This window comes from Camarhynchus parvulus, chromosome 11, assembly GCF_901933205.1.
Source record: "Camarhynchus parvulus chromosome 11, STF_HiC, whole genome shotgun sequence".
Taxonomy (NCBI): domain Eukaryota; kingdom Metazoa; phylum Chordata; class Aves; order Passeriformes; family Thraupidae; genus Camarhynchus; species Camarhynchus parvulus.
Genome location: NC_044581.1, coordinates 960,414 through 986,953, shown reverse-complemented (window position 1 = coordinate 986,953; position 26,540 = coordinate 960,414). Strand labels below are relative to the sequence as shown.

The following is a 26,540-nucleotide window of genomic DNA, read 5'->3' as shown; positions in this document are numbered from 1 at the left end:
CGAACTCTCCCGCCCCCCCGGTTCCCCCCGAACCGCTCGGTTCCCCCGGTCCCCAGGTTCTCCCACACGGCCTCCTCGCCGCCCGGTGCCCACGATGTCCCCGGTTCTCCCCGGTGTCCCCTCCCGGTCTCCCCTGCTCCCCCCCCCGGCCCCGCCGCTCCCGCTGGCCCCTCCTCCGTTGCCAGGGCGGAGCGTGGCGTTGCTAGGGGGCGTGTCTCACGCAGTGCCGCTCTCGCGAGATCTCGCCGTCCTCTCGCGGGTCCTGCCGTCCGTTGCTCGGAGACGCTGGTGCCGCCGCCATGGTGAGGGCGGGACCGGGCCGGGACCGGGAGCAGAACCGGGGCCGGGGGCAGAACCGGGGCCGGGGGCAGAACCGCGGCGGCTGCTGAAGGGTGCCTGGCAGCCGGGGTGTGCGGGCAGGGGAGGGCGGTGGAGCCCCGCGCCCCGATGTCTGCGAGCCCCGTCCTGTCCCGGCCCGCTCCCGGGGAGGGTTCGGAGCCGCCGGCGCCGTGCCCGGCACTGCGGGGACGCTGCTCGGGCGTTATGTCGGGTACAGGTGTTTGGTGCCTCGGGGTTCCCCGCGGAGCTGGGCCGGCAGTGGCAGCCCATGGCTCTGTTCCCGGCTCGGTGCCGCCGCTGTCCCGGTCCCTGCCGTGAGAGCGGGGATGCTCCGGGGGGGCAGCGGAGCGTCCTGCCGGGGCCCCGAGCAGCGCGGTGTCCTCCTCAGCCGTTCACCTGCTGCGCTTGGCTCTCTGTCCCCAGGGACCCAAAAAGAAGGGGAAAGGGGGCAAGGGCCCGGCGGTGGTGGATGGCCTGGACCCGGACGACATGAGCAAGGAGCAGGTGAGCGGCACCGCCGGGGGGACGGGCACGGACGGGAGGGGACAGCTCGGGGACCCTGCCCGGCGCCCGGGGACAGCAGGTGCACGGCGTGACAGGGCCCAGCAGCCGGGCTTGTGTCACTGGCGCCTGCCTGGGGCTGGGGAGGGCGGCTCCTGCTGCTCTGGGGAGGAGCAGCCGCCTCAGCCCTCCCTCTGCTCGCCAGCCCTGGGTTCTGGGCACTGCTGAGAGTCCTGGGGCGCCTCGGGACAGAAAGAGGGGCTGGAGCGTGGTCAGGGATCTGGGGAAGGGTCTGGAGCACAAGGAGGGGCTGAGGGAGCTGGGGAGGGGCTCAGCCTGGAGCAAAGGAGGCTCAGGGGGCACCCTGTGGCTGTGCACAGCTCCTGCCAGGAGGGGACAGCTGGAGAGGTCGGGCTGTGCTCACAGAGGGAACAGGAGGAGAGGGAACAGCCTGAGGCTGGGCCAGGGCAGGTTGAAGTTGGATATTGGGAACATTTCTTCCTGGAAATGGCTGTCCAGCCCCGGCCCAGGCTGCCCAGGGCAGAGGTGTAGTCCCCATCCCTGGAGGATTTAGGAGTCAGGTGGATGTGGCACTTGGGGACATGGGTTAGGGGTGGCATTGGCAGTGCTGGAGGAACAGTTAAACTTGATTTTAGAGGCTTTTCCAACCCCAACAATTCCATGAACCAGAAGTACCTAAGCACCTGAGTGGTGTGACAGGAAGAATTATAAAAGAAAGGCCTCATAAAACCAGGCCTGCTCTGTCAAACTGATTGTTAGCCTGCCCCTTCTTCTAAGTGCAGCTGGTACTTTGCAAGTTGCCATGCAAAAACTAACTTGGAATGAATAGTGTGCTAACATAACAACCTATTCTTGGGTGAAAAATAACGGGACCTGCATAAACGTTAGCTCTGCTCCATGAGAACCCACACAAGAAAATGCAAACAACCTGCACCTCAGCACGTACACACAAATCACCTTCTGACCAATAAACAAAGTGGTAACAAACTGCCAGCCAGCAGATGCTGCACACGAGGTGTGTGAAAACTGTGTAAATTGAGTTATGTGAGTAAAGACTGGGCTTTTCCTGCGTGAAGGAAATGGAGCCTCGCTTGTTTTATTGTGGTACCTGGGAATGCTGTCACTGGTGTCACTGTCACTGGTGTCACTGTTCCTGGTGTCACTGTCACTGGTGTCACTGTCACTGGTGTCACTGTCACTGGTGTCACTGTTCCTGGTGTCACTGTCACTGGTGTCACTGGACACTGCCAGCCAGAGCCCCATCCCGGGCAGTGAGGTTTTGTGGCTCCTTTTCCAGAAGCTGCTGGGTAAGTCAGGACCTCCAGAGCCCCACACCGGTGGCAGCCAGCACATCCAGCGGGTTTGGGACATGGGCTCTCCAAAGGCACCTGTGCAGGGCCTGCCTGCCCCTCACCTTTCTGCTCTCTTGGCTTTGCAGCTGCTGCAGCACATGATGCGCCTGCGGCAGGAGCTGGACCGCGAGCGGCAGGAGCGGAACTCCTTCCAGCTGGAGTGTAACCGGATCCAGGGCTACTGGGAGATCACCCGCCGCGAGCTGGAGGAGAGGAAGGCGGAGCTGCGCACCCGGGACCGCGAGATGGAGGAGGCGCAGGAGCGGCACCAGCTGGAGATCAAGGTGGGGCTGCAGGGCTCCAGGTGAGCCTGGGGCAGGGGATGCCATCCTTGGGCAGGGGATGCCATCCTTGGGCAGGGGATGCTCCTCCTCCTCCTCGGACCAGAGGAGAGGGAGCTGGGCAGGATGCGATCCAGGGGTGTCTCACCAGCATCCCAGGTCCAGGTGTCTCCTGCTGTGCCCCTCACCTGTCTCTGGCCTGTCCTTAGGTGTACAAGCAGAAGGTGAAGCACCTGCTGCACGAGCAGCAGGAGAACCTGACGGAGCTGAAGGCAGAGGGAGTCCTGTCCCTGAGGAGGGCCCAGAAGGATCACTGGGAGCAGGAGGAGGAGATGTGGAAGGAGAAGCGCTCCTTGAGCATAAGGCTGAAGGAGCAGGAGCTGGCCAATGAGGCAGCCATCTCAAACCTCTGCCTGGTACGTCCTGTGAGGTGCCACATCCCCAGCATGGGAGCAGGAGTGGGATCTTGTCTCCCTGACTCCGTGGGGTGGGGTGGGATGGGGTTTCTGGTGCAGGAATGCGGAGAAGGGATTCCTGGGTGACCCCTCTCCCACAGTGGGGAGCTGTGAGAGCAGCTGCCGGACCTACAAGCCACTGTTTGCATCAACGTGGGATCAGAATCCTTTCCCAAAGAGCAGGAGGGAGTCCTTGGGGATGGGCTGGCTTGGGATTTGGTTGTTTCTTCCAACACGGAGTTTGTTCCTCACAGAAACATGAGGAGGAGATGGCCCGGCTGCGCAGTGACTTCGAGCTGCAGACCAAAGGTGAGGGCATGAGGCAGATCTCACAGGAGCACAACACAGAGAGCTGCTTCTGGTTCCCAAGAGCACCTTGAGTACAGGGGGGCAGGTTCTCCCCTGTTCTGGCCATTTTTCCCTCCCAGTTCTGGTCAGCTTCCCATCCCAGTTGTGGCTGATCTCCCCCACCCCAGGTTCTGGCCAGTTTTCCCCATAAGTTCCAGCTGGTTTTCCTCCCCAGACTGGTGTAGTTTGCCCTCCAGTTCTGGCTGTTTTTCCCTCCCAATTCTAGCTGGTCCCAACCCACACAGTTTTGGCGAGTATTCCCTCAGTTATGGCTGGTTTTTCTCCCTTCCCCATTCTGGTCACTTTTCCTCCCCAGTTTCAGCCAGTTTTTCCCCAGCTCTGACAATTTTCCCCCCAGAGATGGAGGCCAAGTACACGAGGAAGATGCAGGCACTGCGGGACGAGCTGGACCTGCAGAGGAAGACAGAGATCCATGAGTTGGAGGAGAGGAAGAACACCCAGATCAGCGAGCTGATAGGGAACCACGAGGGGGCTTTTGGTGCCATCAAGAACTACTACAACGACATCACCGCCAAAAACCTGACCCTCATCAACCTCCTGAAGGTATTGCCCGTCCCTGTGCCACCCCTGCACCCAGGGACTGCTCCTGGCACTTCCCAGGTGCTGCTGTGGGTGCTGCTGGTGGCCTGTACGTGAGTGGGGAGGGTGTCCTGAGGGTATGGGGCACTCTGAGGGGCTGGGCAGTCCCAGGAGCCAGCACTTGTGTTCCCAAGAACAGGAGCAGGTGGAAGAACTGAAGAAGAAGGAGGCTGTGCTGGAAAAGGAGAAGGCAGATGTGGTGCGTGAGAACAAGGGGCTGGCAGAGCCGCTGCACGAGGCCCAGGAGCTGGTGGCTGAGCTGCAGAAGAAGTTGGTTAACTATTACAGGGACAAGGAGGCCCTGATGGTGAGTGCCCAGCCCTGTGCTTTCATGGGCTCGTTCCTGGAGGGAAAACACTGAGCTCTGCCACTTGGTGTGCAAAGCAAGTCCTGTTCCGCTTGCTGTGTATTTGTGGGATCTCAGATGGGGATCCAAAGAGAGACTGGGAGGGTTGGTGTGGGTGCTGCCTGGTCTTCTCTCTGCTACTCACTCTCCTCCCTTCCCAGAACACATCTCCAACACTTCCCAGACAATCCTGTGCTCTTTAACCCTCCCTTCCCATTCACAGAACTCCAAAGCCCATCTGAAAATCGCCCAGAAGGAGCTGAAGGACCTTAAGTGGGAACACGAGGTGCTGGAGCAGCGGTTCAGTCAGGTGAGACCTGCAGGCAGGGCTGGGCATCCCATCCCCTCTCCAAACCTTCTGCAAACCCTCTGCAGAGGACAGGGCGTGGGGCTCAGCAGAGGCTGTGCTTAGCCCAGGGCTTTGCAAAGCTAATCCCGGGTCGGGTGATAACCGCTGCTCCCAGCAAAGCTGCTCCCAGCTCCAGCCTCTCCCACGGTCAGCAGACAGGCCTGGCCTTGTCCTTTGCTGAGCAGTCATGCACGCTGCAGCAGGGCCCCAGGCTGCCTGGGCTGCGTGGGGCAGAGCTGGATTGGGGGCATTGCCACGGGCCCCTCCTTCTGCCAGGGTTCCAGGGTCGCTCCCTCCTGTTCTGGGGTGCTCAGGAACAGCCCTGCAGAGCGAGTGCTCCCCCCCACTAACCCAGATAAATCTTGTGAGGCAGGAGAGAGCTCATTTGCAATTCGTAGAAATCCCCAGGAATATGAACATTGATCCGAGGCCTCATTAACAATCCATCATTAAGACAGCGCCAGATTCAGAGCGTTCAGAAATAGGCTTTGGAGGAGAGACTGTGTCCTAATTAGGACACTTATTAACTAGCTGTGAGCCAGGGCCTGCTGCCAGCTGTGGGGATGAGAGGAGAGACCCCCGTGTGCCGGGGGCCCTCGCTGGGGTCTGAATCAGTGCTGCAGGGAGCCCGCTGGGGCATTCCATGCCTGGAGGGGGGAGGAGGAGGAGGGAGAAGCGCAGGTGCTGCACCATGGAGGGGGGGAGAGAGGGAGGGAAGAGGGGAGGGGGGAGGCTGTGCTGCAGCACCTGCCTTCCCTGTGGGCTGCAGGTGCCGTGGGGAGCGGCTGGGCTGAGCTGCTGGACCAGTTTTCTGCCGTGTTTGTGCTCCACACCATTGTGCAGACCCCAGTCAGCCTCGTGTCCCCCGGGGTCCTGAGGGAGCTGTGACACTGTGCTGCCCCCGGGGTCCTGAGGGTGCTGTGACACTGTGCTGCCCCCTGGAGCAGGTTCAGGAGGAGCGGGATGACCTCTACCAGAACTTCACCAGGGCCATTAACGAGGTGCAGCAAAAAACGGGCTACAAGAACCTGCTCCTGGAGCGGAAGCTGCACGGACTCCTCACCCTCCTGGAGCAGAAGGAGGTGGAGCTCAGCGAGGTCCTTGCAGCCTCCAACCTGGATCCCAGCGCTCTCTCCCTGGTCTCGCACAAGCTGGAGGTACTGGGGCTCAGTGAGGGCTGGACTTGGGGGCAGAGCCCACTGTGGGGTGCCTGCTGCCCCTGGAAAGCACCAGTGCCCATCCTGCATGGCTGTAGGTGGCACGTCACTTGTCACTCATTGCCAGCACTCCCAGGGCCACGTGTGGTGCTGCAGGGCACTGGGCTCTGCCTCGAGAGCGGAGCGTGTGGGTGGTGGAGTTTGGCGCTGATCTGTCCCTCAGCTGGGGCCTGTTTGGAGGAGCATGGCCGCAGGCTCCATGGCACTGCTGGCACCCTGTGCTGCCACACAGCCAGCTGACTGCCAGCGGGCCCAGTGGCACCCAGGGGCTCTGTGCAGGGGGGGCTGCACCTGGTGAGCTTCGCCTGGCCATGGGGACAGTGCAGACAGGATCCTGGAGCTCTGCGGTGTCTGCCGCGCTAAAAATACCTCTGCAGGGAGCCTGGAGACCCACATTCCTGCAGGCTGCCGCAGCTGGAGCCGGGAACAGCGCTTGCGCGGGTTGGGCAGACACAGGGAACGAGGGCTCCACCACCTGGTGCCCTCCTGCTTGTCCCCAGCCAGGTCCCCGCTGCAGGGGGAGTCAGGGAGGCTCTGAGATGCTCTGGGATGCATACCAGGCCTATGGGACAGGCAGCGGATGTGTCACCTCCCAGCATGTGGAAGGAAAACACATTCCTGGGATGGCATCACTGGCGTCGGGCTCTCCTGCAGCTGCTGGGGTCCCTGAATTCCTCCTCTCAGCTGCCTGGGGCAGCCTGGCTCCCTGTAATTCCGGCGGTGCCGCGGCAGCAGGGAGGTGCTGCTGGGGCAGAGCAGCTGCTGCCAGTGCTCCCCGCGAAGCGGGGCAGACAGGGATGGCTGTGGTGCTCATCCAGAGCTGCTGTCCCTGTCCGGGGCTGGCTGCCCCTGGCAGTGCCACTCAGAGGGGGCAGGGTGGTGGCCAGCTGCCAGGCCGGGCTGCCTCGTGTGCTCTGCCACGCCACGGCTGCCCTCAGCACAGCCAGCGTGTCCCCAGGGCTGGGCAGAGCAGCCTTATCCCAGCCTCCCCTCGCAGGACGTGCTCAATTCCAAGAATGCCACCATCCAGGACCTGCAGATCCAGCTGGCCAGAGTCTGCAAGGTAAGGGCGGGGAGGAGTCCTGGAGAGGTTTAAGGGGCACTTGGGGATGAGGGTTAGTGCTGGCCTGGGCACTGCTGGGGGAGCAGTTGGACTCGGTGATCTTAGAGGCATTTCCAACCCAAACGATTCTGTGATTCCATGGCTTTGGCTTGGGGGTTGGAAATGAGACTGGGGGTGCAGGGAGCTCTCCTCTGCTCACAGAGGGGCTGACAGAGACCCTTTCCTCGCAGGCACACAACGACATGCTGCAGACCTTCGAGGCAAAGCTGACAGCCTTTGGCATCCCTCTGGACAACCTGGGTTTCCAGCCACTGTCCTTCCCCATCCCGGGGCAGGAACTGGGGAAGGGCCCTGCTGGACTCGTTTCAGTGCCCACCTGATGCTGGCAGCACTGAGGGTCCCACTGGCACACTGGTAGTGGGGCTGTGCCCTTTTCCTGCTGCGTGTCTTTAAACAGACCCCAGTGAGCATCCTCAGGAACCTCTCCTCCCAAGGGGGACCACAGCTGGAGGGCTGCAGGCATCCCACCCACCCCACCACGCTGCCCCTGGGGCTGCTTCTGTTCCCACAAAAGTGGAAGGTGATTTTTTGAGACAAACGGTGCTGTTTGGAGTTTTTAATGGCCTTGGTGGCATCCTTCGTGCGTCCCCAGGGGAAGGCTGTGCCCCTCTAGCTGCCCCGGTAGGTTGTGTAGGAGTAGGGGCTGATCAGCAGCGGGACGTGGAGCTTCTGTGCCGGGTCAGTGATGATGAAAACGACCTGAGGGAGAGTGAGGAGACAGCAGTGGGAATCCCCCTCCCATAGTGAGGCCCAGGGGAGTGCAGCCCCTTGAGCCTGGCCCAGCCCTCAGACATGCAGTGTCACCTGTCCCAGTCTCCCCACACTCCGTACCTCCACGAAGGGGTAGAAGCTGGTGTGCCCCAGTCCCTGCCAGTACTCAGCTGTCTCAAAGTGCAGCTTGTAGGTGCCAGCCCTGGCCTGTCCTGGTGCCAGGAGGGGCTGGCAGCGCCCGTCCTCATCCGTGTGCCTGAAACCAGACCAAGGCAGTCCTGCTGTACCCCAAAACACAGCTCTGCCCCACCCCAGAACCTGCCCTGGCCATACCCCCAAGCACCAGCCCTGCCACCAGCACACAAACCCCAGGTGAAGGCTGGGCAGCCAGTTGTGCCAGGAGCCCTTGGCCAAGCTGTCCCAGCCCTGGCAGCAGTGTCCCTGCCCCACAGGTGCCACCAGCTCTCGTACCTGTGTGCCAGCTCCATCCACTGCAGCCCTGGCTCCTGCAGCTGGGCCAGGCGGACGCCAAGGCCGGCAGCCGGCAGCCCCGTGGCCGTGTTCAGCACGTGGGTGGTCAGGGTGCCCTTTCCCACCTCAGACATGCCGTCAGCCTGTGGCACAGGGGAGAGCAGGGCTGGGACCGGTCCTGGCAGCACCATCTGCCTTCTTGTGCTGCAGCCAAGCCCCTGCACATCACTCTTCCCCGGAGCTGGGATATGGAAACCCACGTCCTTCCCACGGCACGATGCTCAGCCCCAGGCACCGTGTGGGTGCCAGCTGGTTCCCACCAGGACGCAGGGCTCTGGGCTCACGGCAGCGCCGTGCTCCCTGCTCACCTGCCTGTCCTGGTGGGCCTCAGCACAGCACAGCAGCCAGCCTGGACCCAAGGAGGAAGCAGCCCTGTCCCAGCAGCCCCATCCCTGCCCATGGTGTCACGTGCGGGCGGACATTGACCCTGCCCAGCTCTCTGGAGCTGCCTGACGTCAAGGTCAGCACTGCTGAGGGCAGCCAGGCCCCTTCTTCCCCTGGAGCTCCCAGGCTGGGGTGGGAGCACAGTTTGGGGCTGTGTCCCAGCAGCCGGCAGGACCAGGCAGCCTCCCTGGAGCCGGACCAGCTCCCACTGCCAGCCCAGCACCGGCTGATGTGGGGGTGCTGCAGAGGCACCCTGGCGAGCTTACCTGGCTCTCCTGCATCCCACTCACCGGCCAGGGACCTGTGGCCGGTGCCCCCACACAAAACGCCATCCTGGCCTCCCTTCCTGGCGCCACAGCCTCTCCCCGTGGAGCTGGCCTGGCTGGATGCCGCTATCCTGGCACGGGGCTCCCGCAGAACCGGGTGCTCCTCCCTGGCTGGGCTGAGCCGGCACGGGCACTTCCCAGGAGCCCCGCTGGCACCCACGCTCCGGCAGTGCCGGGGCCCTCGGGCGAGTGGCCCAGAGCCTGGCGGGAGGCTGGAGCACCAGGCCGGGAGGAGCCACAGCCCGGCTGCCCTCCCAGTCTCGCCTCTCACCATGGAAAGCACCTGGAGCGCATCGCTGCTGCCTCAGCCGGGCACGTGGGGCTGTTGGGAGCCAGCACCGGCCTCAGCACAGCCTGGCCCTGCCCTCTGCACTGCCAGGGCACCGGGGGGGGCTCAGCCTCTCACCTGCACCCTGATGCGGGCGGTGGCCGTGGCTCGCAGCCCGTGTCCCCCCAGGTCAGCAGCCTGGATCTCCAGGGTGTATTCAATGACCACCTGTGGCAAGAGGCCGTGTCACCCACAAGTGGGGAGTGAGCTCGGTAGGGGCTGAGTCTGGGGCTCACCTCTGCCACCAGCCCCGGCACAGCCACAGAGACCAGCCCAGAGCTGCTGCCGATGGTGAACATCCCAGCCTGGGGCTTGTGCGGCACCTGGCTCAGGATGGAACAGCTCGCAACGCCATTGCTGGAGTTCATAGCGTTGTCTGCGTCGGTGGCCAGCACGCTCAGCACCGGTGTGCCTGGAGCAGGTGGTTATTGCTGACCTGCCACACATCCCTCCAGTGCTGCCTGCCAGCGGGCGCCAGTGCTCCCACCTGGCTCAGCTCCCTCCTGCACAGAGCCGTGGAAAACGGCCTGGGTTGTCGTTCTGGTCAGTGACGGTGATGATGATCTCCATGGGGTCTTCCACGGGCTGCCCGTTGGCCGACACGGCGTGGGAGTAGAGCTGCAAGGGCACAGTCAGTGCGTGTGCAGTGCCCAGGACTGTCCCTGTCCCTGTCCTGCCACAGATGTCCCCTCACTCACCACGTATTTGTCCTTCTCCTCCCAGTCCAGGGGTTTTGTCACCTCCAGCCACCCCGTCTCCCGCTCGATGATGAACACACCCACGGGGATGGTGTCCGCTCCCTGCCCCGTGATGCTGTAGAAAACCTTGGTCTCCTTGTCCTTGTTGGATTTGATCTGGCAGCGAGGCAGGAAGGGGAGGGTGAGCCATGTCCCAGTCCCCCAGGGATCCCTCTGGGCCCTGCCCGGTCCCCACGGGCACACCCACCTGCACCAGCTTCTTGGGGAAGGGCCCCCGCTCGTTCTCGGGGCAGTTGATGGGGGGGATGACCCAGTCCCTCTTGTGCCGCCGGAGGCCGTGTCCGTGCTCCGGGAAGATCAGCACGTGCTGCGGGATGGACAGCGGGGCTGCGGGGCTCAGGGACACGGCTCTGCCCCGAACCTCCCGGGACATGGCCATGCAGCACCCCCGGCCCCACTGCGAGGGTCCCACCAGCAGGAGGAGGAGGAGGAGGGTGAAGCTGCCGGGTGCCATGGCTGCAGCTGCACTGGCTGCTCCCCCCAGGTGCCTGCTGGGAGCCCTCCCTGTGGCATCAGCGACCTTGGCCAGGAGAGCTGAACCGGCTCTGCAGAGCTGCCCGCCCCGGGGGGGTCCGGGGGCGCCCTATGGGGGGACCCAGCACACGAGATGCTGCTCCAGGCTGGGGGGACGATGGAGTCCAGGAGCCCCCGGGGCTGCCCCTCGGTGGCCACGGAACCCCCACGGCAGCGGGGCTGGGGGCACACACGGGCCCCCCCGGGAGTTCCAGCGCACCCATGGGCGGCAAACGGAGAGGAGGCACCCGGGGGTGGCCGGCGGGGAGCGGGCGGTGCCCGAGCATTGCCGGGCCGTGCCGGGGAGTGCCAGGGGTTCCAAGGCGAGCCGGTGGGTACGGATCGGGGAGGTGCCCGAAGGGTGCCGGGGTGACCAGGGAGGTATCGCGGATTGCCGAGAGTTGCCAGGGCGTTCCAAGAGGCTGCCAGGCGGTGCCCCAGGGTTCCCAGGAGGTACTGCGGATTGTCAGGAGGATTTCAGAGGGGGGCCGGGTGTGCCCGGAGGGTATGGAAGGTTCCAGTACCGGCCGGTACCGAGGGGTACCGGGCTGTGCCTGGATCTTGACGGATGGGTGCCCGGGAGGTAACATGGGGTGCTGGGATTGCCGTGGGGCTCCAGGGGAATACAGGGGGTGCCCGGTGGTATCGGGCTGTTGTATCGGGAGCTGCCGGAGGTTTCCAGAGGAGCGCCGCGGTGTAACGGGGATTGCCGGGGGTGTTGTAGGGGGTGAACTCTCGGTAGGACGGTCCCGGCGGTAATGGAGGGGTCCAGGGCATTGCCGGGGGATGCCTGGGGCGTGCAGGGGCCGCTCTCCGGGGCGGGGCGGTACCTGCGCGGCCACCGCCTCACCTGGGGCGTTGCGGGGCGGGACGGGGCGGGACGCGGCGGGCGGCGACCGGAGCGGCGGCGGCGGCGGCAGCAGCAACGGACGGGCCATGCGGGGGCCGCGCTCCGGGCTCTGCCCGCTCTCCATCTTCATTCTCCTCGTCCTCTCCCCGCTCCTGCCGGCGGCCGCCCTCTCCCCGGCCCCGCCGTGCGCCCTCCCGGGGCTGCGCCGCGGGCCGCTCCCCGCCCCAGGTAACTCGCACCGTCGGGGCGCGGGGCACCGGGACCCCCGGAACACCGCGGGGATAGGCTGGGGCCGCCATCGGGACCGGGATGGGGGCTCCGAGCACTGGGGGGGCGGCAGGGCCTCCCTCAGTGCCGGGATCAGGATCGCTTTGCCTCCGGTGCTGGGGCCGCTGCTTTTCGGGAGGACCTCGCGCTGCTCTGGGGCTGGCGGGGGTCCCCGGGCTGTGGGGCTCGGCCGTGGGGCTGGCGGGGGTCCTGTGCTCTAGGGCTGTGCTTCCCCGGGCTGTGGGGCTCGGCCGTGGGGCTGGCTGTGCCCCGCGGGGCTGGCGGTGCCCGTCTGCTCTCCCTGGGCTGGTGGCGGCTGATGCCAGCGCCTTTGGCCCAGCCGTGGGCACCCGCGGCGGGCAGGGCTGGGTCCCCGCAGGGTGGGCGGCCGGCGCCGGGCTGGCAATGGGGCTGGGTGCCCCAGGGCCCCCCTTCTCCGGCCGTGGGGTGCGGGCTCCGCCCGGCCCGAGGCTGGGCAGGGTCTTGCTGCTGCCAGCTCCTGGCCCGCTGCCGGCGCTCGGCCCGGGCCCGGTGCCCTCCTCGCTCGGCGGCTCCCGGGGGATTGGGGCTGCCCGGGAACGCGGCCGGAGCCAGCGCTCGTCTAATGGCCGCGGGAGCGCTAAAAGCTCTCCTTGGCGGTAAGTGCCGGGGAGGGGCCTCGACCTCTGTCTGCGGTGGACACCACATCCCGTTTCACATCCCTTCTCCATCGGCTAAGCCTGCCAGGACTGCAGGTGGGCGCTGCCAGGCCCCTGCTGTGGGCACGGGCGGGGTCTGCCCGCGCCGCTGCGACCCCCTCGGTGGGCAGCTCACGGCCCCGGCAGTGACCGTGCGGCTCCGCCTCGGCACCCAGCGGGCTCGGTGCCCCGTGGGCCCTCCACGGAGGGACCCCCGAGGACAGGGCGGGGTACCCCCTGTGCCGCCCGGCCCTCCGGAGGGAGCAGCAACCCGGGCCACGGCTGGGGAGCGGGGCTGGGGGCTTCCCCGGGCTCCTCACGTCCCGCTTGCCGGGTAACTGATGCCCCTCCGGCCCCATTAAAGTCCCTTATCGCGGCCATCGCCACTGGGAGGGGCCCTGGCGCTGCCCTCGGGGCACGGTTGCTGCTCCCCGCATGGCCCCACACCGTCGCCCTCGGGCTCGGTCCCTCCGGTGTGGAGCAGCCGTGGGGCACGGCTCCCCCTGCCCCATTCCACGCCTTCCGCGGCCCCCCCGGCCCCGCCCGGGGCCGCTCGGCCGCCCGGAGCTGGCTCAGCTCCGCTAATCCCCTAAGCCTTGCCCCGGGGGGTGCGGAGCCGGGGCTGTGTCCAGCACGAGGGATGCAGCGTGGGAGGCGGGGGAGGGAGATTCAGTGCCCGATGATCTGGACACGGGGGGTTGGGAGCCCCGAGGGGGTGACACACCGGGAGGGGGCTGGGGCAGGGCTCTGCCCGCCCAGGAATTTCCCATCATCTGTGAAACAAAGCCGAAACTTCCACCGAAACTTCCACTGCGCTCCCGTACGGCGCTCGCTGTTCCCTGCCCCGCTCCCGGCGCCCTCTCCCTCTCTTCCACCGCCCCCTGCCTCGCTCCGCCTCGGCTCTCCGGGGGATTGCAGGCTCCTGGCGCTGTGGTTGCGGCTCGGGGCTGTCGGGGAGAGGTCCCCCCCATCCCCCTGACCCCTCACCCTCGCAGGGAGCTCCGGAGGCTGCGCGGGGCCGTACAGCACGGAGGAACCCGATGTCGGGGTGCGGGAGGACGGGGGCCCCGTGCGGCTGCCGGGGGCGGGCAGGGCGCTCGCCGTGCCCCCCCGAGATGCCGGTTCTCCCCGGTATGCCGCTGGCCAGCCAGAGCCTGCCCCAGCTCCCGCAGAGAGCAGGCGCTCCCCGCAGGTAACGCTGCACCGCGTATCCCCCACCCCTGCTCCCCCCGCCGGCTGTGCCCTCATTCACCCCCGTCCCGCAGGAGCTGCCCAGGGCTCGAGCTGCTCTCAGGAGGCAGAAGAGGGACTGGGTGATCCCCCCCATCAAGGTTCCTGAGAATGAGAGGGGCCCCTTCCCCAAAAAGCTGGTTCAGGTACGACGCTGGTCAGTCTGGGCAGGGGCTTTGGGCATGGAGCTGGGTGCTGGGGGATGCTGACCCCATCCCTTGCTCTGTGTCTCCTCCCAGATCAAATCCAACCGGGACAGAGACACCAAGATCTTCTACAGCATCACAGGGCAGGGAGCAGATGCCCCCCCCGAGGGCATCTTCACCATTGAGAAGGAGTCGGGCTGGATGAAGGTGACGCAGCCGCTGGACCGCGAGCACATCGACAAGTACCACGTAGGTCCCTGCCTGGGGACACCAGGGGGATGTTGGGGGGCTCTGCCAGGTCCCCCACTCACACCCCACCCTGCAGCTCTTCTCCCACGCCGTGTCTGAGAATGGGAAGCCAGTGGAGGAGCCAATGGAGATCATCGTGACGGTGACAGACCAGAATGACAACAAGCCCCAGTTCACACAGGAGGTGTTCAGGGGCTCTGTGCCAGAGGGAGCTCTGCCAGGTAGGACCCCGTGCCTTGGGGAAGCTCTGCATCCCACCAGCCATGTTCTTGGGGCACAGCCCCAGCACTGTGCCCTCCAGCATCCCCCTCACCTGCACATCCACACCCCCAGGCACCTCCATCATGCAGGTGACAGCCACGGATGCAGACGATGCAGTGGAGACCTACAACGGTGTCATCGCCTACTCCATCCTCAGCCAGGAGCCACGGGAGCCCCATCCCCAAATGTTCACTGTCAACCGGGCCACAGGCACCCTCAGCGTCATTGCCAGCGGCCTCGACCGGGAGGTGGGCTCTGCAGCACCGGGGGCAGGGGTCCCAGCCCAGGCAGGGGCTGATACGGTGTCTGTCTGTCTGTCTGTCCACCACAGCGCGTGCGGGAGTACACACTGACCGTGCAGGCAGCTGACCTGGATGGGGAGGGACTGACCACCACAGCGCTGGCCGTCATCGAGATCGCTGATGTCAATGACAACGCCCCCGAGTTTGACCCCAAAACGGTAACGCGGGCCCCCCTGCTGGCTGTGACCCCCGGTGCCCGCCGGGCCGCGGTGCTGACGGTGCCCCTGACCCGCAGTACGAGGCGGCCGTGCCGGAGAACGTGGCCGGGCGGGAGGTGGCACGGCTGGCTGTCACCGACCTGGATGAGCCCGGCACGCCGGCCTGGAGAGCCGTCTACTCCATCCTGCGCGGCAACGACGGGGGAGCCTTTGCCATCAGCACCAACCCTGCCACCAACGAGGGCATCCTGCGCACCGCCCAGGTCTGTGTCACCCCTGTCACCCCACTGCTGCCCAGGCGGAATCCTGCCCGTCCCACTCTCACTGCCCGTGTGTCCCCCTCTCCCAGGGTCTGGACTATGAGGCCAAGCAGCAGTTCGTGCTCCACGTGGCAGTGGCCAACGAGGTCCCCTTCGTCGTGAAGCTGCCCATGGCCACTGCTACGGTGACAGTCACTGTGGAGGATGTCAATGAGGCCCCGGTGTTTGTGCCGCCCGTGCAGCTGGCCACGGTGTCAGAGGATGTGCCCCCGGGGCAGACCCTCACAGCCTGCACGGCCCAGGACCCTGACAAGGCGCAGGGGCAGAGGATCAAGTGAGCAGGGACAGGGTTGGAGTGGAGCTTTGGGGGGTCTCTGCGGCCCCTCTCCGCAGCACCAGCTCCCCTGTGCCCCCAGGTACGTGGTGGGGCACGACCCTGCGGGCTGGCTGGCCGTGCACCCCGAGAATGGCCTGGTGACCGCGCGGGACCACCTGGACCGCGAGTCCCCCTTTGTCAAGAACAGCACCTACATGGCTGTGCTGCTGGCCGTGGATGATGGTGAGGGACATGAAAGGGCCCTTGTTCCCCCTCCCGCGTGAGGAGCACATGCTGCCATCACCAGGAAACACATCCCAGCTCCAGCATGGAGCAGCGCAGGGCTGCATGGCCCCACCCCTGCCCGGGGCACCCCAGCCCCCTGAGGATCCTGGGTTTGGGACTGCCCCCTCCAGCATCACTCCTTGCTGTTCCCACCCTTGCCCAGACAGCCTCTGTCCCTGGGAAAGTCTTGGTTTTGAGGTTCCCCCCCGTCCCCATGCCTGCTCAGTTACCCATGTCCCCATGAGGGTCCTGGGTTTGGGGTCCCCCCTCCAGAATTGTTCCCCCCAGGCTCGCCGCCGGCCACGGGCACGGGCACGCTACTCCTCACCCTGCTGGATGTGAACGACAACGGCCCCGAGGCTGAGCCACGGGACATCACCGTCTGCCAGCGCAGCCCCCAGCCCCAGCTCCTCACCGTCACCGACCGGGACCTGCCCCCCAACACCGGCCCCTTCCGCGCCGAGCTCACCCACGGCTCGGGGGACAGCTGGGCTGTGGAGGTGGGGGACACAGGTATTGCAGGGGGCTGAACATCATGTGGAGGCTCCTCAGCAGAGGCAGCTGTGCCATGGCTGCATTCCTGGTGCATCATCCCTGAGTCCCCAATCTCATGTAGGTGACACAGTGACGCTGCAGCTGGTGGCACCGCTGGAGCCCGACACCTACAGCGTGTACCTGCGGCTGCTGGACCAGCCGGGCAGAGCCCAAGTGACCATTGTCACCGCACGGGTCTGTGCCTGCGAGGGGCAGGCTCAGGGCTGTCCCCAGAAGTCCCAGCCTGCCACCGCCCTGCCCTTCGTCCTCGCCACCCTGGGCGCGCTGCTGGCCCTGCTGCGTGAGTGGGGATCCTGGGGCTGTGGGGACAGCCCAGCTCTGGGCACAGTGGGGCACACGTCCCTGCTGATGGCACTCTTCCCCCCAGTCATCCTGCTGCTGCTGCTGCTCTTCGTGAGGAGGAGGAAGGTGACGAAGGAGCCGCTGCTGCTGCCCGAAGATGACACAAGGGACAACATCTTCTACTACGGGGAGGAGGGTGGTGGCGAGGAGGACCAGGTGGGTGTAGGGGTCAGGGGCCTGGTGACAGCGTGGGCTCTCTGACTCTGCCCCTCTCCATGGGTGTGTGTGTCCCCAGAACTATGACCTGCGGCAGCTGCACCGGGGGCTGGACGCCCGGCCCGAGGTGATCCGCAATGACGTGGCCCCCACCCTCCTGCCGGCCCCCCAGTACCGGCCCCGCCCCGCCAACCCCGACGACATCGGCACCTTCATCGAGGAGGTGAGTGCTGACCTCGAGGAGGTGAGAGCCCGGGGGATGACAGCGCAGGGGACGCGGGTGCTGACCCCTGTGCCCCCCCAGAACCTGAAGGCGGCCGACACGGACCCCACGGCCCCCCCCTACGACTCGCTGCTGGTGTTCGACTACGAGGGCAGCGGCTCGGAGGCCACCTCGCTCAGCTCCCTCAACTCCTCCGCCTCCGACGGCGACCAGGACTACGACTACCTCAACGACTGGGGCGGCCGCTTCCGCAAGCTGGCCGAGCTCTACGGCGGCGGCGAGGAGGACGATTAGGGACCCCCAGCCCGCTGCTGTCCCCGCCTTATTGCTGCTTTTGTGCCTTGGGGGTTCCTCCTGCCGTGCCCCCCACCCCAGCGCAGCCCCCTCACCTCCTCACCTGCGTTTTTGTGGTTATTATCTATTTTTTAAGGTATGGAATGACGGCGTGTGATGCTGCAGACAAGGGGATGGGAGCTGGGTCAGTTTTAATAAAGGATTTGGTTTTTTTAGATGTCCCAGGCTCTGTGTCACTTTGTGCCCTGGAGATTAGTGCTGCCCCCAGCCCTGCAGTGACCCCTCCCCAGCCCTGTCCCCCCTTGCCCACTGCAGTGTGGAACCTGTGGCACAGCTGCAGCGCCACCCATGCAGGGGCAGTGCCCATGCCCCTCAAAGGGTGCTGATGGGCACGGGCAGGGCACTGGCCGCCAATCTGTCCATGGGAGTGACACTGGTGGCATTGGGCATTCCTGGTGCTAAATGTCTCCTGGCCTGGGCAGCCAGAGCCCTGCTGCCACCCCAACCCCCTGAGATGACCATGGGTGCTGGCACGGGTGGGCAGAGCTGCCTCTGGCCCTGGCAGGACCCCGAGTTCTGGGCGTCTCCCACTGGCTCCAGGATCAGCTCCTGACACATGGGATGGGGACAGCTGATGGTACTGGGGGTCCCCTTCGCCAGGGTCACCCCCAGCTGTGCTGTGCTTTGGGACAGAGGGGTACAGGGGACTGCAGCATCCTGAGGGGCCCTTCCTGCCCGAGGGGTCCCTGGGTACGATGTTTGTCCCCTGCTGCAGAGCTGGGATCTGGGGCCGTGGCGTGGGGGCACCCTGGGGTACGCCTGGCTCCTGTCACCCCCCAACACCCCGTGCTCGCACTGCGCTGGACGGGAGAGGCACAGAGAGCTCGAGGGCCGGGGCTGGGAGTGTCAGAGGCACGGGGAGCCGCGACGGGCAGAGCACCAGGGGTGTTGGGGTACCGGGGGCTGGCGGGGTACTGGGGGTACCACGGTACCGGGGGCCGTGGGAGAAGTACCGCACCGGTACCGAGGGGGGTTCCGGGATACCGGGCGGCGGAGGCACCGGGAATACCGGCGTTCCGGCTGCGGGCGGGGCGGGACCGCCTCCCCTCCCGTCGGGGCGGGACGGGGCGGTTCTCCGCGGGGTCGGCACCTGCGAGGAGGGATCGGGAGGGGACCGGACGCACCTGCGACTCCGTGGCGGCAGCGCCCGATCCCTCCGGCACCAACCGGCACCGGCACCGGCTGCGGCTGCGGCTCCGGCCATGGGGCGGCGGGCGGGCTGCTCGGTCCCGCTCTGCCTCCTCTTGCTCCTGCTCCAGGTGAGCCACGGAATGGGCGGCAGGACCCCGCCTGGGACCCCGCCGAGGCCCTGCCCGGGGCCGCGGGACCTCGCTCGGGTCCCCGCCCGGTGCTAACGTCTCTCTCCGGGCAGAGCGGGCAGCGGCTGTGCCAGCGGGCAGCGTCGTGCCAGCCCGGCTTCGCCGCCGAGACCTTCGCCCTGACGGTGCCGCGGGACAGCGTGGCGGCGGGACGGGCCCTGGGACGGGGTAAGGACACCGGGACAACCGGCCGTGGAGGACAGGGGGGCTGTGAGGACGGGGACGGGACTATGGGTACAGGAGGGTGTGTGGGATGGGGGTGGGCGAAAAAAGCCGTGGCTCCGTGCCCGAGCGGTGCTGGCATGGCCACGGGCGTGGGGACAGCGCTGTGGCGGTGGGGATGGCACTGTGGCAGTGGGGACAGGCTTGCTGCGGCGGCCGTGGCATGGGGGACAGAGCCCGGTGTGTCCCCACGCAGCACTGGGGCAGCGCCGGCGCTGGCACGGCGGGCCGGGCGCGGGGGCAGCGGCAGCCGCTCCCCGGGGCGCGCCGGCGCGGGCGGCGCTGACTCAGGCACCGCAGACCTGTCGGGGCCGGCAGGCCGGGGTGTGGGCGCGCAGGCGCCTCCCTGCCCCGTGCCTCACCGGGCACCCTGGGTTCAGCAGGGTGAGCCCCCTTTGGACCCGCTGTGTGCGCCCCCAGGGCGGCTCTTGGCATGGGGACGGGCACCAGGATGGGCTCCTGGGCTTTTGGGGATGTTGGTGTCCCACTGTGTTGGCACTAAAGCCCTGTTCTGGTGCGGCAAGGGGGCACTGGGGACCCCTGTGCTGGGGACCTGCTGCCACTCTGGGCTCCCAAAAGGGCCTCCGTGGGCTCTGGGGCTGTGTGCAGTGGCTGTCACCATCTGCACCAGTTCGTGGCTGAGAGTGGTGCTGGCAGCGCAGTGTGTGTGCCAGGGTGGCTGGGGGGGCACAGGGCCGAGGGGTACCGAGCACCAAGTGCTGCACCAAGGCTCCCAAACATCCTCAGCTCTAACGGCTTCGCCTGGGAGAGCCAGGAATTGGACCCTGCCCCTACCCCAGGAATCGTGTTTGTTTGCCTTGTGGTTGATCATTAACGTGCACTAACCGATGTCCATCAGGGCTGGGCCTGATACCACGGTGATGGCAGCCCTGCTGACTTCCCCGCAGCACTGAGACCTGCTGGAAGTCCTCTGTGCCAGCCCCAGCACTTTCAGTTTGGGTTCCGGGCACAGTAGGGCGTGGGAGGAAGGAAGGGACATCTGCCCTTGAGGCCTGTGTGGCACCCACTGAGTCACAGCTGTGCCATGGCAATGCCAGCCGTGGGGTGGCCGAGCCTGGTGGATGCCAGGCCATGCTGGGCCGCAGAGCACCCCACAGCTTGTGGCAGGGCTGACAAGCCGGCCTGTAATTAGCTTGATGAGTTGAGCGCGATGTTTTCCCTGCAACAGGCCCAGGCAGGCCCCGCGCGGCGCCGGGGCGGCGAACAACAGCAGCAGCACCTGCGTGGGGCTGCGGTGTCACCAGGGCTCTGCTCTGTGGGTCAGGGGGCTTGGGGGGCTCAGGGGGTGCTGGGGACATGGTGGGGGCTGGGACAGTGCCCGTCGGTCCTGGGTGGAGAAACCTCGAGAGTCTGAAGTCACAGCGAAACTGGGGTGACGTCAGCGGGATGTGTCACCCACAGCACCTTCACCCGGGGGGAGCCCCCTGCCCTGGCACAGCTGCACACATGGGGTGGGGGCACTGCAGGGATGGGGACACCCGGCTCCGCCTGTGCCCAGCCCCACTGAGACCTCACAGGACAGGAGGTGGCTTTGGGGGGCTGCCCTGATCCCCTGTGTGGGGTCTCAGCCCCACACCCTGCTTGGCAGCCTGGTTGTACCAGTCTGGTTGTCCCAGTGTCCTGCAGGGGGTGGTGGGGGACTGAAGTGGGGGGATCCCCCTGTAGGACTCCCTGAGCTCTCCTTTTCTCCCACCTCCATCATTCCCAGGAGAGGGCCCCCCTCCACCCCCCCAGCTCCCAGCCCCGGGGAGAGGAGGGCTGGAGCCAGCCCTCCTTCAGCCAAGCTGGAAAAACAGGTTGTGCGCAGCCAGGTGGGAAGGGGGGGAGTTGGAGGGGGGAGAGCGGGAAGGGGGGAGCGGGTTGTGAGCACTCTCCTCGAACCCAGTGCGGGCTGAGCGCTGAGCGCTCACTGCACCCAGTGTGGGGCTGGGGGCTCCGTGCCGCCCCTCGCTGCACCCCGGGGCCAGGGCCGAGCACGGCGGCTGCGCCCGCGGCTGCCTCTCCTTCCCGCCTGCCCCGGCACGTTCCTGCCCAGCCGGCCCCACCGGCTCCGCCTGCCCCGGCCGGGGGTCCCGCCGTGGGGCTGAGCGGGGCTGGCACCGCGCCGGCGGCTGCTCCTGGGCCGGGTCGGGGGCACCGTGGTGGGCAGGGGGGCAGCGATTGCTCCCCCCTTCATCCCACAGGCACCCCGCATTCCTGGGCTGCTCGTGGGCTGACGTAAGCCACGGGCCCCGTTCCGATCCGTTCGGCGCTGCCGGCCGCCCACCCCGGCACGGGTCACGCCGGGGCGGCGGAGGCAGCGCTGGCTGCGGAGCCCGGGTGCCGCTGGCTCCAACAACTCTCTCCCAAACAAAGGGCGTTTGTTCGGGAGCACGGCACGGCTCATGTGATGCCCGCTGACCGCTGCCTCGTGGCGGCCCAGCTCTGCTGCGCCCAGCCAGTGACACCGGACCCCCGCCTGCCCCTGGGCTGGGGGTCCCGGAGGTGCCTGGGCAGGTTGAGGGGCCTGGCTGCCAGGGCACTGGGTGCCAGTGCAGGTGGAGGACTGCTGCCCTTGTTTTTATTGGAAAAGCTGCTGGGGCAGCATGGGCACAGTGGTGGTGACATGCCATGCCAGGGGACGTGCTGTGCCACAGGGATACATCTATATGGGGATGTGCTGTGCCTGGTGCCATGCCATACATGGTGCTGGGGACCAGAACATGCTGTGCCAGGTGGCACTTGTCGCATTGTCGCTGTCCGGCAGTGGCACAGTAGGTCCTGCCATGTCCCATCCTGGACCAAAGCCAGGGCAGGGATGCACCGTGTGTTGTGCCTAGGATGGAATCCTGGCAGGGCATGTGTCACTGTGTGTGGAGCATCCCCACCACTGCTGTGACCCCACACCCCTGGCTGCTGGGGTGGGGCTGTGCTGTGTGTGCCCATATCCCCTGAACCTTCTGCCACTCGGTCCCCTGTCCCCAGTGAGCTTTGTGGACTGTGGTGAGTCGCACCGTGCCGCCTTCCTCCCGGATGACACGCGCTTCAAGGTGAGCAGGGATGGCACTGTCACTGCCACGCGGCCCCTGCAGCTCCAGCAGCGGGACATCACCTTTGCTGTGCACACCTGGGACACCGTGGGCAAGAGGCATTCAGCCAAGGTGACGCTGCGCCAGCGGCGGCACCAGCACCGACACCACGAGCGGATGCAGCAGGTGAAGCACAGACCCTCTCCCTGGGGTCACAGCAGCCCCTGTCCCTGGTGCAGAGGGCTCAGCCAGGTGCTGGCCCTGAGCAGAGCCACTGTCCCAACAGGGCACAGTGCCAGACGTGCTGATCTTCCCGGAGCACGGACACGGCCTCCGGCGGCACAAGAGGGACTGGGTCATCCCCCCCATCAACTGCCCCGAGAACGAGCGGGGGCCCTTCCCCAAGAAGCTGGTGCAGGTGGGTGTGCCCGTGGGGACCGAGCAGGGCCCAGAGGGATCCCTGGGGGACTGGGACACGGCTCACCCTCCCCTTCCTGCCTCGCTGCCAGATCAAATCCAACAAGGACAAGGAGACCAAGGTTTTCTACAGCATCACGGGGCAGGGAGCGGACACCATCCCCGTGGGTGTGTTCATCATCGAGCGGGAGACGGGGTGGCTGGAGGTGACAAAACCCCTGGACCGGGAGGAGAAGGACAAATACGTGGTGAGTGAGGGGGCATCTGTGGCAGGACAGGGACAGGGACAGTCCTGGGCACTGCACACGCACTGACTGTGCCCTTGCAGCTCTACTCCCACGCCGTGTCGGCCAACGGGCAGCCCGTGGAAGACCCCATGGAGATCATCATCACCGTCACTGACCAGAACGACAACCGGCCTGTCTTCACCCAGCAAGTCTTTGTTGGTTACATTGAGGAGAACGCAAAGCCGGGTACGTGGGGGACTGTGAGCTGGGACCACACAGAGCCCTGAGCGTGAGCAGTGCCAGGGTGGCCCATGGATTCTGTCCCATCAGTAACATCTCCCTGCCTTGTCCCCGTGTCCAGGCACATCTGTGATGACCGTGAACGCTACGGATGCAGATGATGCGATCAATGTGAACAATGGCATCATCGGCTACTCCATCCTCAGCGAGGAGCCCAAGGGTGCACAGGACATGTTCACCATCAATGCCGAGAACGGCATCATCAGTGTCATTGGCACGGGACTGGACCGGGAGGTGGGCATCTTGCCACAGCCCAAGGGAACCTGGGCTACCCCACAGTGGGATGTGCCATGGGGAGAAAGGGATACTGCAGCCCTGGGTCCATCTGGTTTTGGGACGTGGCATCCCTGGGTCACCGTCCCTGGCTGTAGGAGTGTCTGCAGGAGCTATGCTGGGGACCCTCCAGGAGCCCCCAGCCTTGCTGAGCCCTGGAGTGTGTACACTGGCAGCCCCTTGGGTGGGCAGCTGGGACATCAGCTGCCTGTGTGCCAGCAGGAAAGAGCGAGGCTGGAGAAGGCTGGAGGAGAAGGCAGGTGATGCCTGGAGGAGGGGAACACCCCAGTCCCCACCCCAGCCCTAACTGGGATGATTTTGCTCTGCAGACCACTCCCAACTACACGCTGATCATCCAGGCTGCAGACCAGGAAGGCTTTGGCCTGACCAACACTGCCACTGCCATCATCAAAGTCACTGATGCCAACGACAACCCTCCCGTCTTCGACCCTGCCACGGTACCACCCAGCCCCAGCCGCTGCCCTCCCCGGGCATCGTGGCACCAGCTCCACCTGGGGTGCCTGGGGCCACACAGGTGACTGTCCCTGTCCCATCTTGCAGTATGAGACGTCAGTGGCCGAGAACGAGGTGGGGGTGGTGGTGGCCCGGCTGCATGTGACAGACCAGGACCTGCCAGGCTCCCCGGCCTGGCAAGCCGTCTACCACATCCGCAGCTTTAAGGGGACCCGCAGGGCGACTTCGAGATCACCACTGACCCCAAAACCAACGATGGGCTCCTGAAAACTGCCAAGGTGGGTTCTGCTGCCTCATGGCTGCCTCAGCACCAGCTGACTCCCTGCTGGCACTACCCGGCTTCTCTCCCTCCCCCAGGGCCTGGATTATGAGGCCCAGGACCGGTACAGGCTCGTGGTGTCAGTGGAGAACCAGGCCCCCTTCACCGTGCCCCTGAATCCTGCCACAGCCAATGTCCTGGTGGTGGTCAGGGACGTGAATGAAGCCCCGATCTTCGTGCCCCCAGTCAAGCGGGTGGAGGTGATGGAGGATGTGCCAGTGGGATACCAGGTCACCTCCTACACAGCCCAGGACCCCGACAAGGACCAGAGACAGAAAATCACGTGAGTGGAGCATGATGGTGGAGGGGGCTTTGCTGGGATGTCTGAGGGGCTGCGCTGCACCGTGTGCCCCTTCCTCTCCCCCTGCTGACCCCTGGCTGCCCCCAGGTATCGCATGGGCAGTGACCCTGCAGGGTGGTTGGCCATTGACCCTGAGAACGGCATCGTCACGGCAGCCCAGCCCCTGGACCGGGAGTCGGCACATGCCATCAACAGCACCTACAAGGCCATCATCCTGGCCGTGGACAACGGTGAGGGTGCCCAGCTGCTGCCCCCGTGCCCATCTCCGTGTCCCCCCTCCCTGGGTGCCTCGCTGACTCTTAGTCCCACAGGGTCACCAAACTATGCCACCGGCACGGGGACACTGCTCCTCGTGCTTCAGGATGTGAATGACAACGGGCCCGTGCCAGAGCCCCGGAGCTTCGACATCTGCAACCGGCAGCCCGAGGAGCAGATGCTGAAGATCATCGACAAGGACCTGCCCCCCAACACCCACCCCTTCAAGGCAGAGCTGATGCACGGCTCTGGCAGCAACTGGACTGCCAGCGTGGTGCAACCAGGTGGGTGCCACCTGCTCTGGTGCTGGGCCTGCAATGAGCGCTAGGCTGGGGACCTGCCACGGGGCAAAGTCCTGCGCCAGTGCCAAGGGTGTTCCCAGAGCAGAACTGGGAAAGGGGCTGGAGCACCAGGAGTGGCTGAGGGAGATGGGGAGGCTCAGGAGGAACCTTCTCACTCTCCACAACTTAGTGGCAGGACGGTGCAGCCAGGTGAGGGTCAGGATCTGCTCCTAAGATACAGGACAAGGGGAAACAACCTCGAGATGTGCTAGGAGAGATTTAGGTTGGATATAGGGGAAAATTCATTCATGTAAAAGGTGCTCAGGCATTGGAAGAGGCTGCCCAGGGCAGTGGTGGAGTCCCAATCCCTAGAGGATTTGAGAGCTGTGTAAATGTGGCACTTGTGGAAATGAGTCAGTGGTGGCCTTGGCAGTGCTGGGGGATGGCTGGACTCAATTATTTTGGGGACCTTTTCCAACCCAAATGCTTCTGTGGTTCACCAAGATGAGGTGAAGCTGAGCATGAAGAAGGAGCTGGAGCCAGGCGAGTACAGCATCTTCCTGAAGCTGCTGGATGCACAGGGCAAGGATCAGATCACAGCGGTGCGAGCCCAGGTGTGCAGCTGCGAGGGGCCAGCCAAGAACTGCGAGCGCAGAGCCTACATCTCCGGTGGCATGGGCGTGCCCGCCATCCTGGGCATCCTGGGGGGCATCCTGGCACTGCTCAGTGAGTACCTGGGACAGGGATGGGAGGGACAGAGTGCGGGTCACCCCCTCCCTGCTGCCCTGACACCCCCTCCCTGTGCCTGCAGTCCTCCTGCTGCTGCTGCTGCTCTTCGTGAGGAGGAGGAAGGTGGAGAAGGAACCACTGCTCCCACCCGAGGATGACATGAGGGACAATGTGTACCACTATGACGAGGAGGGCGGCGGCGAGGAGGACCAGGTGCGATGGCTGCGCTTGCTGGACCCTGCCCACCAAGGGGTGGTGGCCGTGCCCATGGCTGTCCCTGGAGCCCTGACTCCTCCTGTCCCCGCAGGACTACGACCTGAGCCAGCTGCACCGGGGGCTGGACGCCCGGCCCGAGGTGATCCGCAATGACGTGGCGCCCCCGCTGATGGCGGCCCCCCAGTACCGGCCCCGCCCCGCCAACCCCGACGAGATCGGCAACTTCATCGACGAGGTGAGTGCTGGAGAGCGCGGGGGTGACACGTCCCTGCCACACGTCCCTGCCACAGCAGCGCAGGGGACGCGGGTGCTGACCCCTGTGCCCCCCCAGAACCTGAAGGCGGCCGACACGGACCCCACGGCCCCCCCCTACGACTCGCTGCTGGTGTTCGACTACGAGGGCAGCGGCTCGGAGGCCACCTCGCTCAGCTCCCTCAACTCCTCCGCCTCCGACGGCGACCAGGACTACGACTACCTCAACGACTGGGGCGGCCGCTTCCGCAAGCTGGCCGAGCTCTACGGCGGCGGCGAGGAGGACGATTAGGGACCCCCAGCCCGCTGCTGCCACCTCATTTCACCCCTCTGGACTCACGTCGGTCTCTGTCTGGCGTGGCCAAACCCCTCCTGAACCCTGTGCCCGTGTCTCCCTCACAGAAAGTGAGCGAGCATCCCCAGCTCAGGCTCAGTGGGGATGGGGGGTTTTGGGGTACTCCGGGTGTCTCCTGGCCCCCTTGGCTCCAGAGCATGGAACAGTTTAGCCCATTCCCTGTCCTGGAACTGAGGTGCTCCCAGCTGTGGGGGGCAGGATTGGGTCCTTCTTCCCTTTTCCATGAGGGGAAAAAGGGTTTCACTGGCGCTCTCCAAAATACCTCATGCTGCCAGCCCCACACAGGCTCAGATCATGAACCTAGTGATGCAGAAGTGCAATGAGGCACTCAATCAACACAGACCAAAGAATGCACCATCACAGGCAATTGTATTTAATACTACATTGTACAGTCAGATTTCTATTTTTCTGTACCCCAGATTATGGATTGATTTCCTCCTCTGTCGTGCCAGGTGTA

General features: G+C 65.6%; 4 protein-coding genes across 4 annotated transcripts; 3 read left to right on the top strand and 1 right to left on the bottom strand.

The window, feature by feature from the left end:
* The first annotated feature begins 230 nt into the window (after window positions 1-230).
* On the top strand, window positions 231-7,459 carry GAS8 (growth arrest specific 8). Its single transcript, XM_030956024.1, has 11 exons — window positions 231-302; window positions 763-843; window positions 2,300-2,497; window positions 2,704-2,910; window positions 3,204-3,258; window positions 3,656-3,861; window positions 4,037-4,204; window positions 4,467-4,553; window positions 5,540-5,749; window positions 6,807-6,872; window positions 7,103-7,459. Exons 1-11 carry the CDS (start codon window positions 300-302, stop codon window positions 7,250-7,252), a joined length of 1,431 nt encoding a protein of 476 aa, XP_030811884.1. The 5' UTR covers window positions 231-299; the 3' UTR covers window positions 7,253-7,459.
* An 82-nt stretch (window positions 7,460-7,541) lies between these two features.
* On the bottom strand, window positions 7,542-8,330 carry LOC115908020 (5-hydroxyisourate hydrolase-like). Its single transcript, XM_030956301.1, has 3 exons — window positions 8,115-8,330; window positions 7,764-7,899; window positions 7,542-7,631 (listed from the first exon to the last, which is right to left on the bottom strand). The coding sequence occupies exons 1-3, from the start codon at window positions 8,303-8,305 to the stop codon at window positions 7,542-7,544; spliced, it is 417 nt and encodes a 138-aa protein (XP_030812161.1). The 5' UTR covers window positions 8,306-8,330.
* A 3,037-nt stretch (window positions 8,331-11,367) lies between these two features.
* CDH3 (cadherin 3) lies at window positions 11,368-17,250 on the top strand. The gene is made up of 15 exons (XM_030956224.1): window positions 11,368-11,561; window positions 13,273-13,469; window positions 13,543-13,653; window positions 13,747-13,902; window positions 13,979-14,123; window positions 14,236-14,411; window positions 14,495-14,623; window positions 14,701-14,886; window positions 14,973-15,217; window positions 15,300-15,442; window positions 15,773-15,997; window positions 16,101-16,319; window positions 16,407-16,537; window positions 16,617-16,760; window positions 16,842-17,250. Exons 1-15 carry the CDS (start codon window positions 11,420-11,422, stop codon window positions 17,052-17,054), a joined length of 2,562 nt encoding a protein of 853 aa, XP_030812084.1. The 5' UTR covers window positions 11,368-11,419; the 3' UTR covers window positions 17,055-17,250.
* A 951-nt stretch (window positions 17,251-18,201) lies between these two features.
* CDH1 (cadherin 1) lies at window positions 18,202-26,515 on the top strand. Its single transcript, XM_030956187.1, is given in 17 exon segments — window positions 18,202-18,373; window positions 18,487-18,601; window positions 21,641-21,870; window positions 21,971-22,102; window positions 22,194-22,349; window positions 22,430-22,574; window positions 22,690-22,862; window positions 23,231-23,359; window positions 23,463-23,579; window positions 23,582-23,653; window positions 23,733-23,977; window positions 24,083-24,225; window positions 24,307-24,534; window positions 25,036-25,257; window positions 25,343-25,473; window positions 25,568-25,711; window positions 25,808-26,515. Coding segments are annotated over 17 exon segments (2,652 nt in total). The 5' UTR covers window positions 18,202-18,316; the 3' UTR covers window positions 26,021-26,515.
* Window positions 26,516-26,540: the final 25 nt, after the last annotated feature.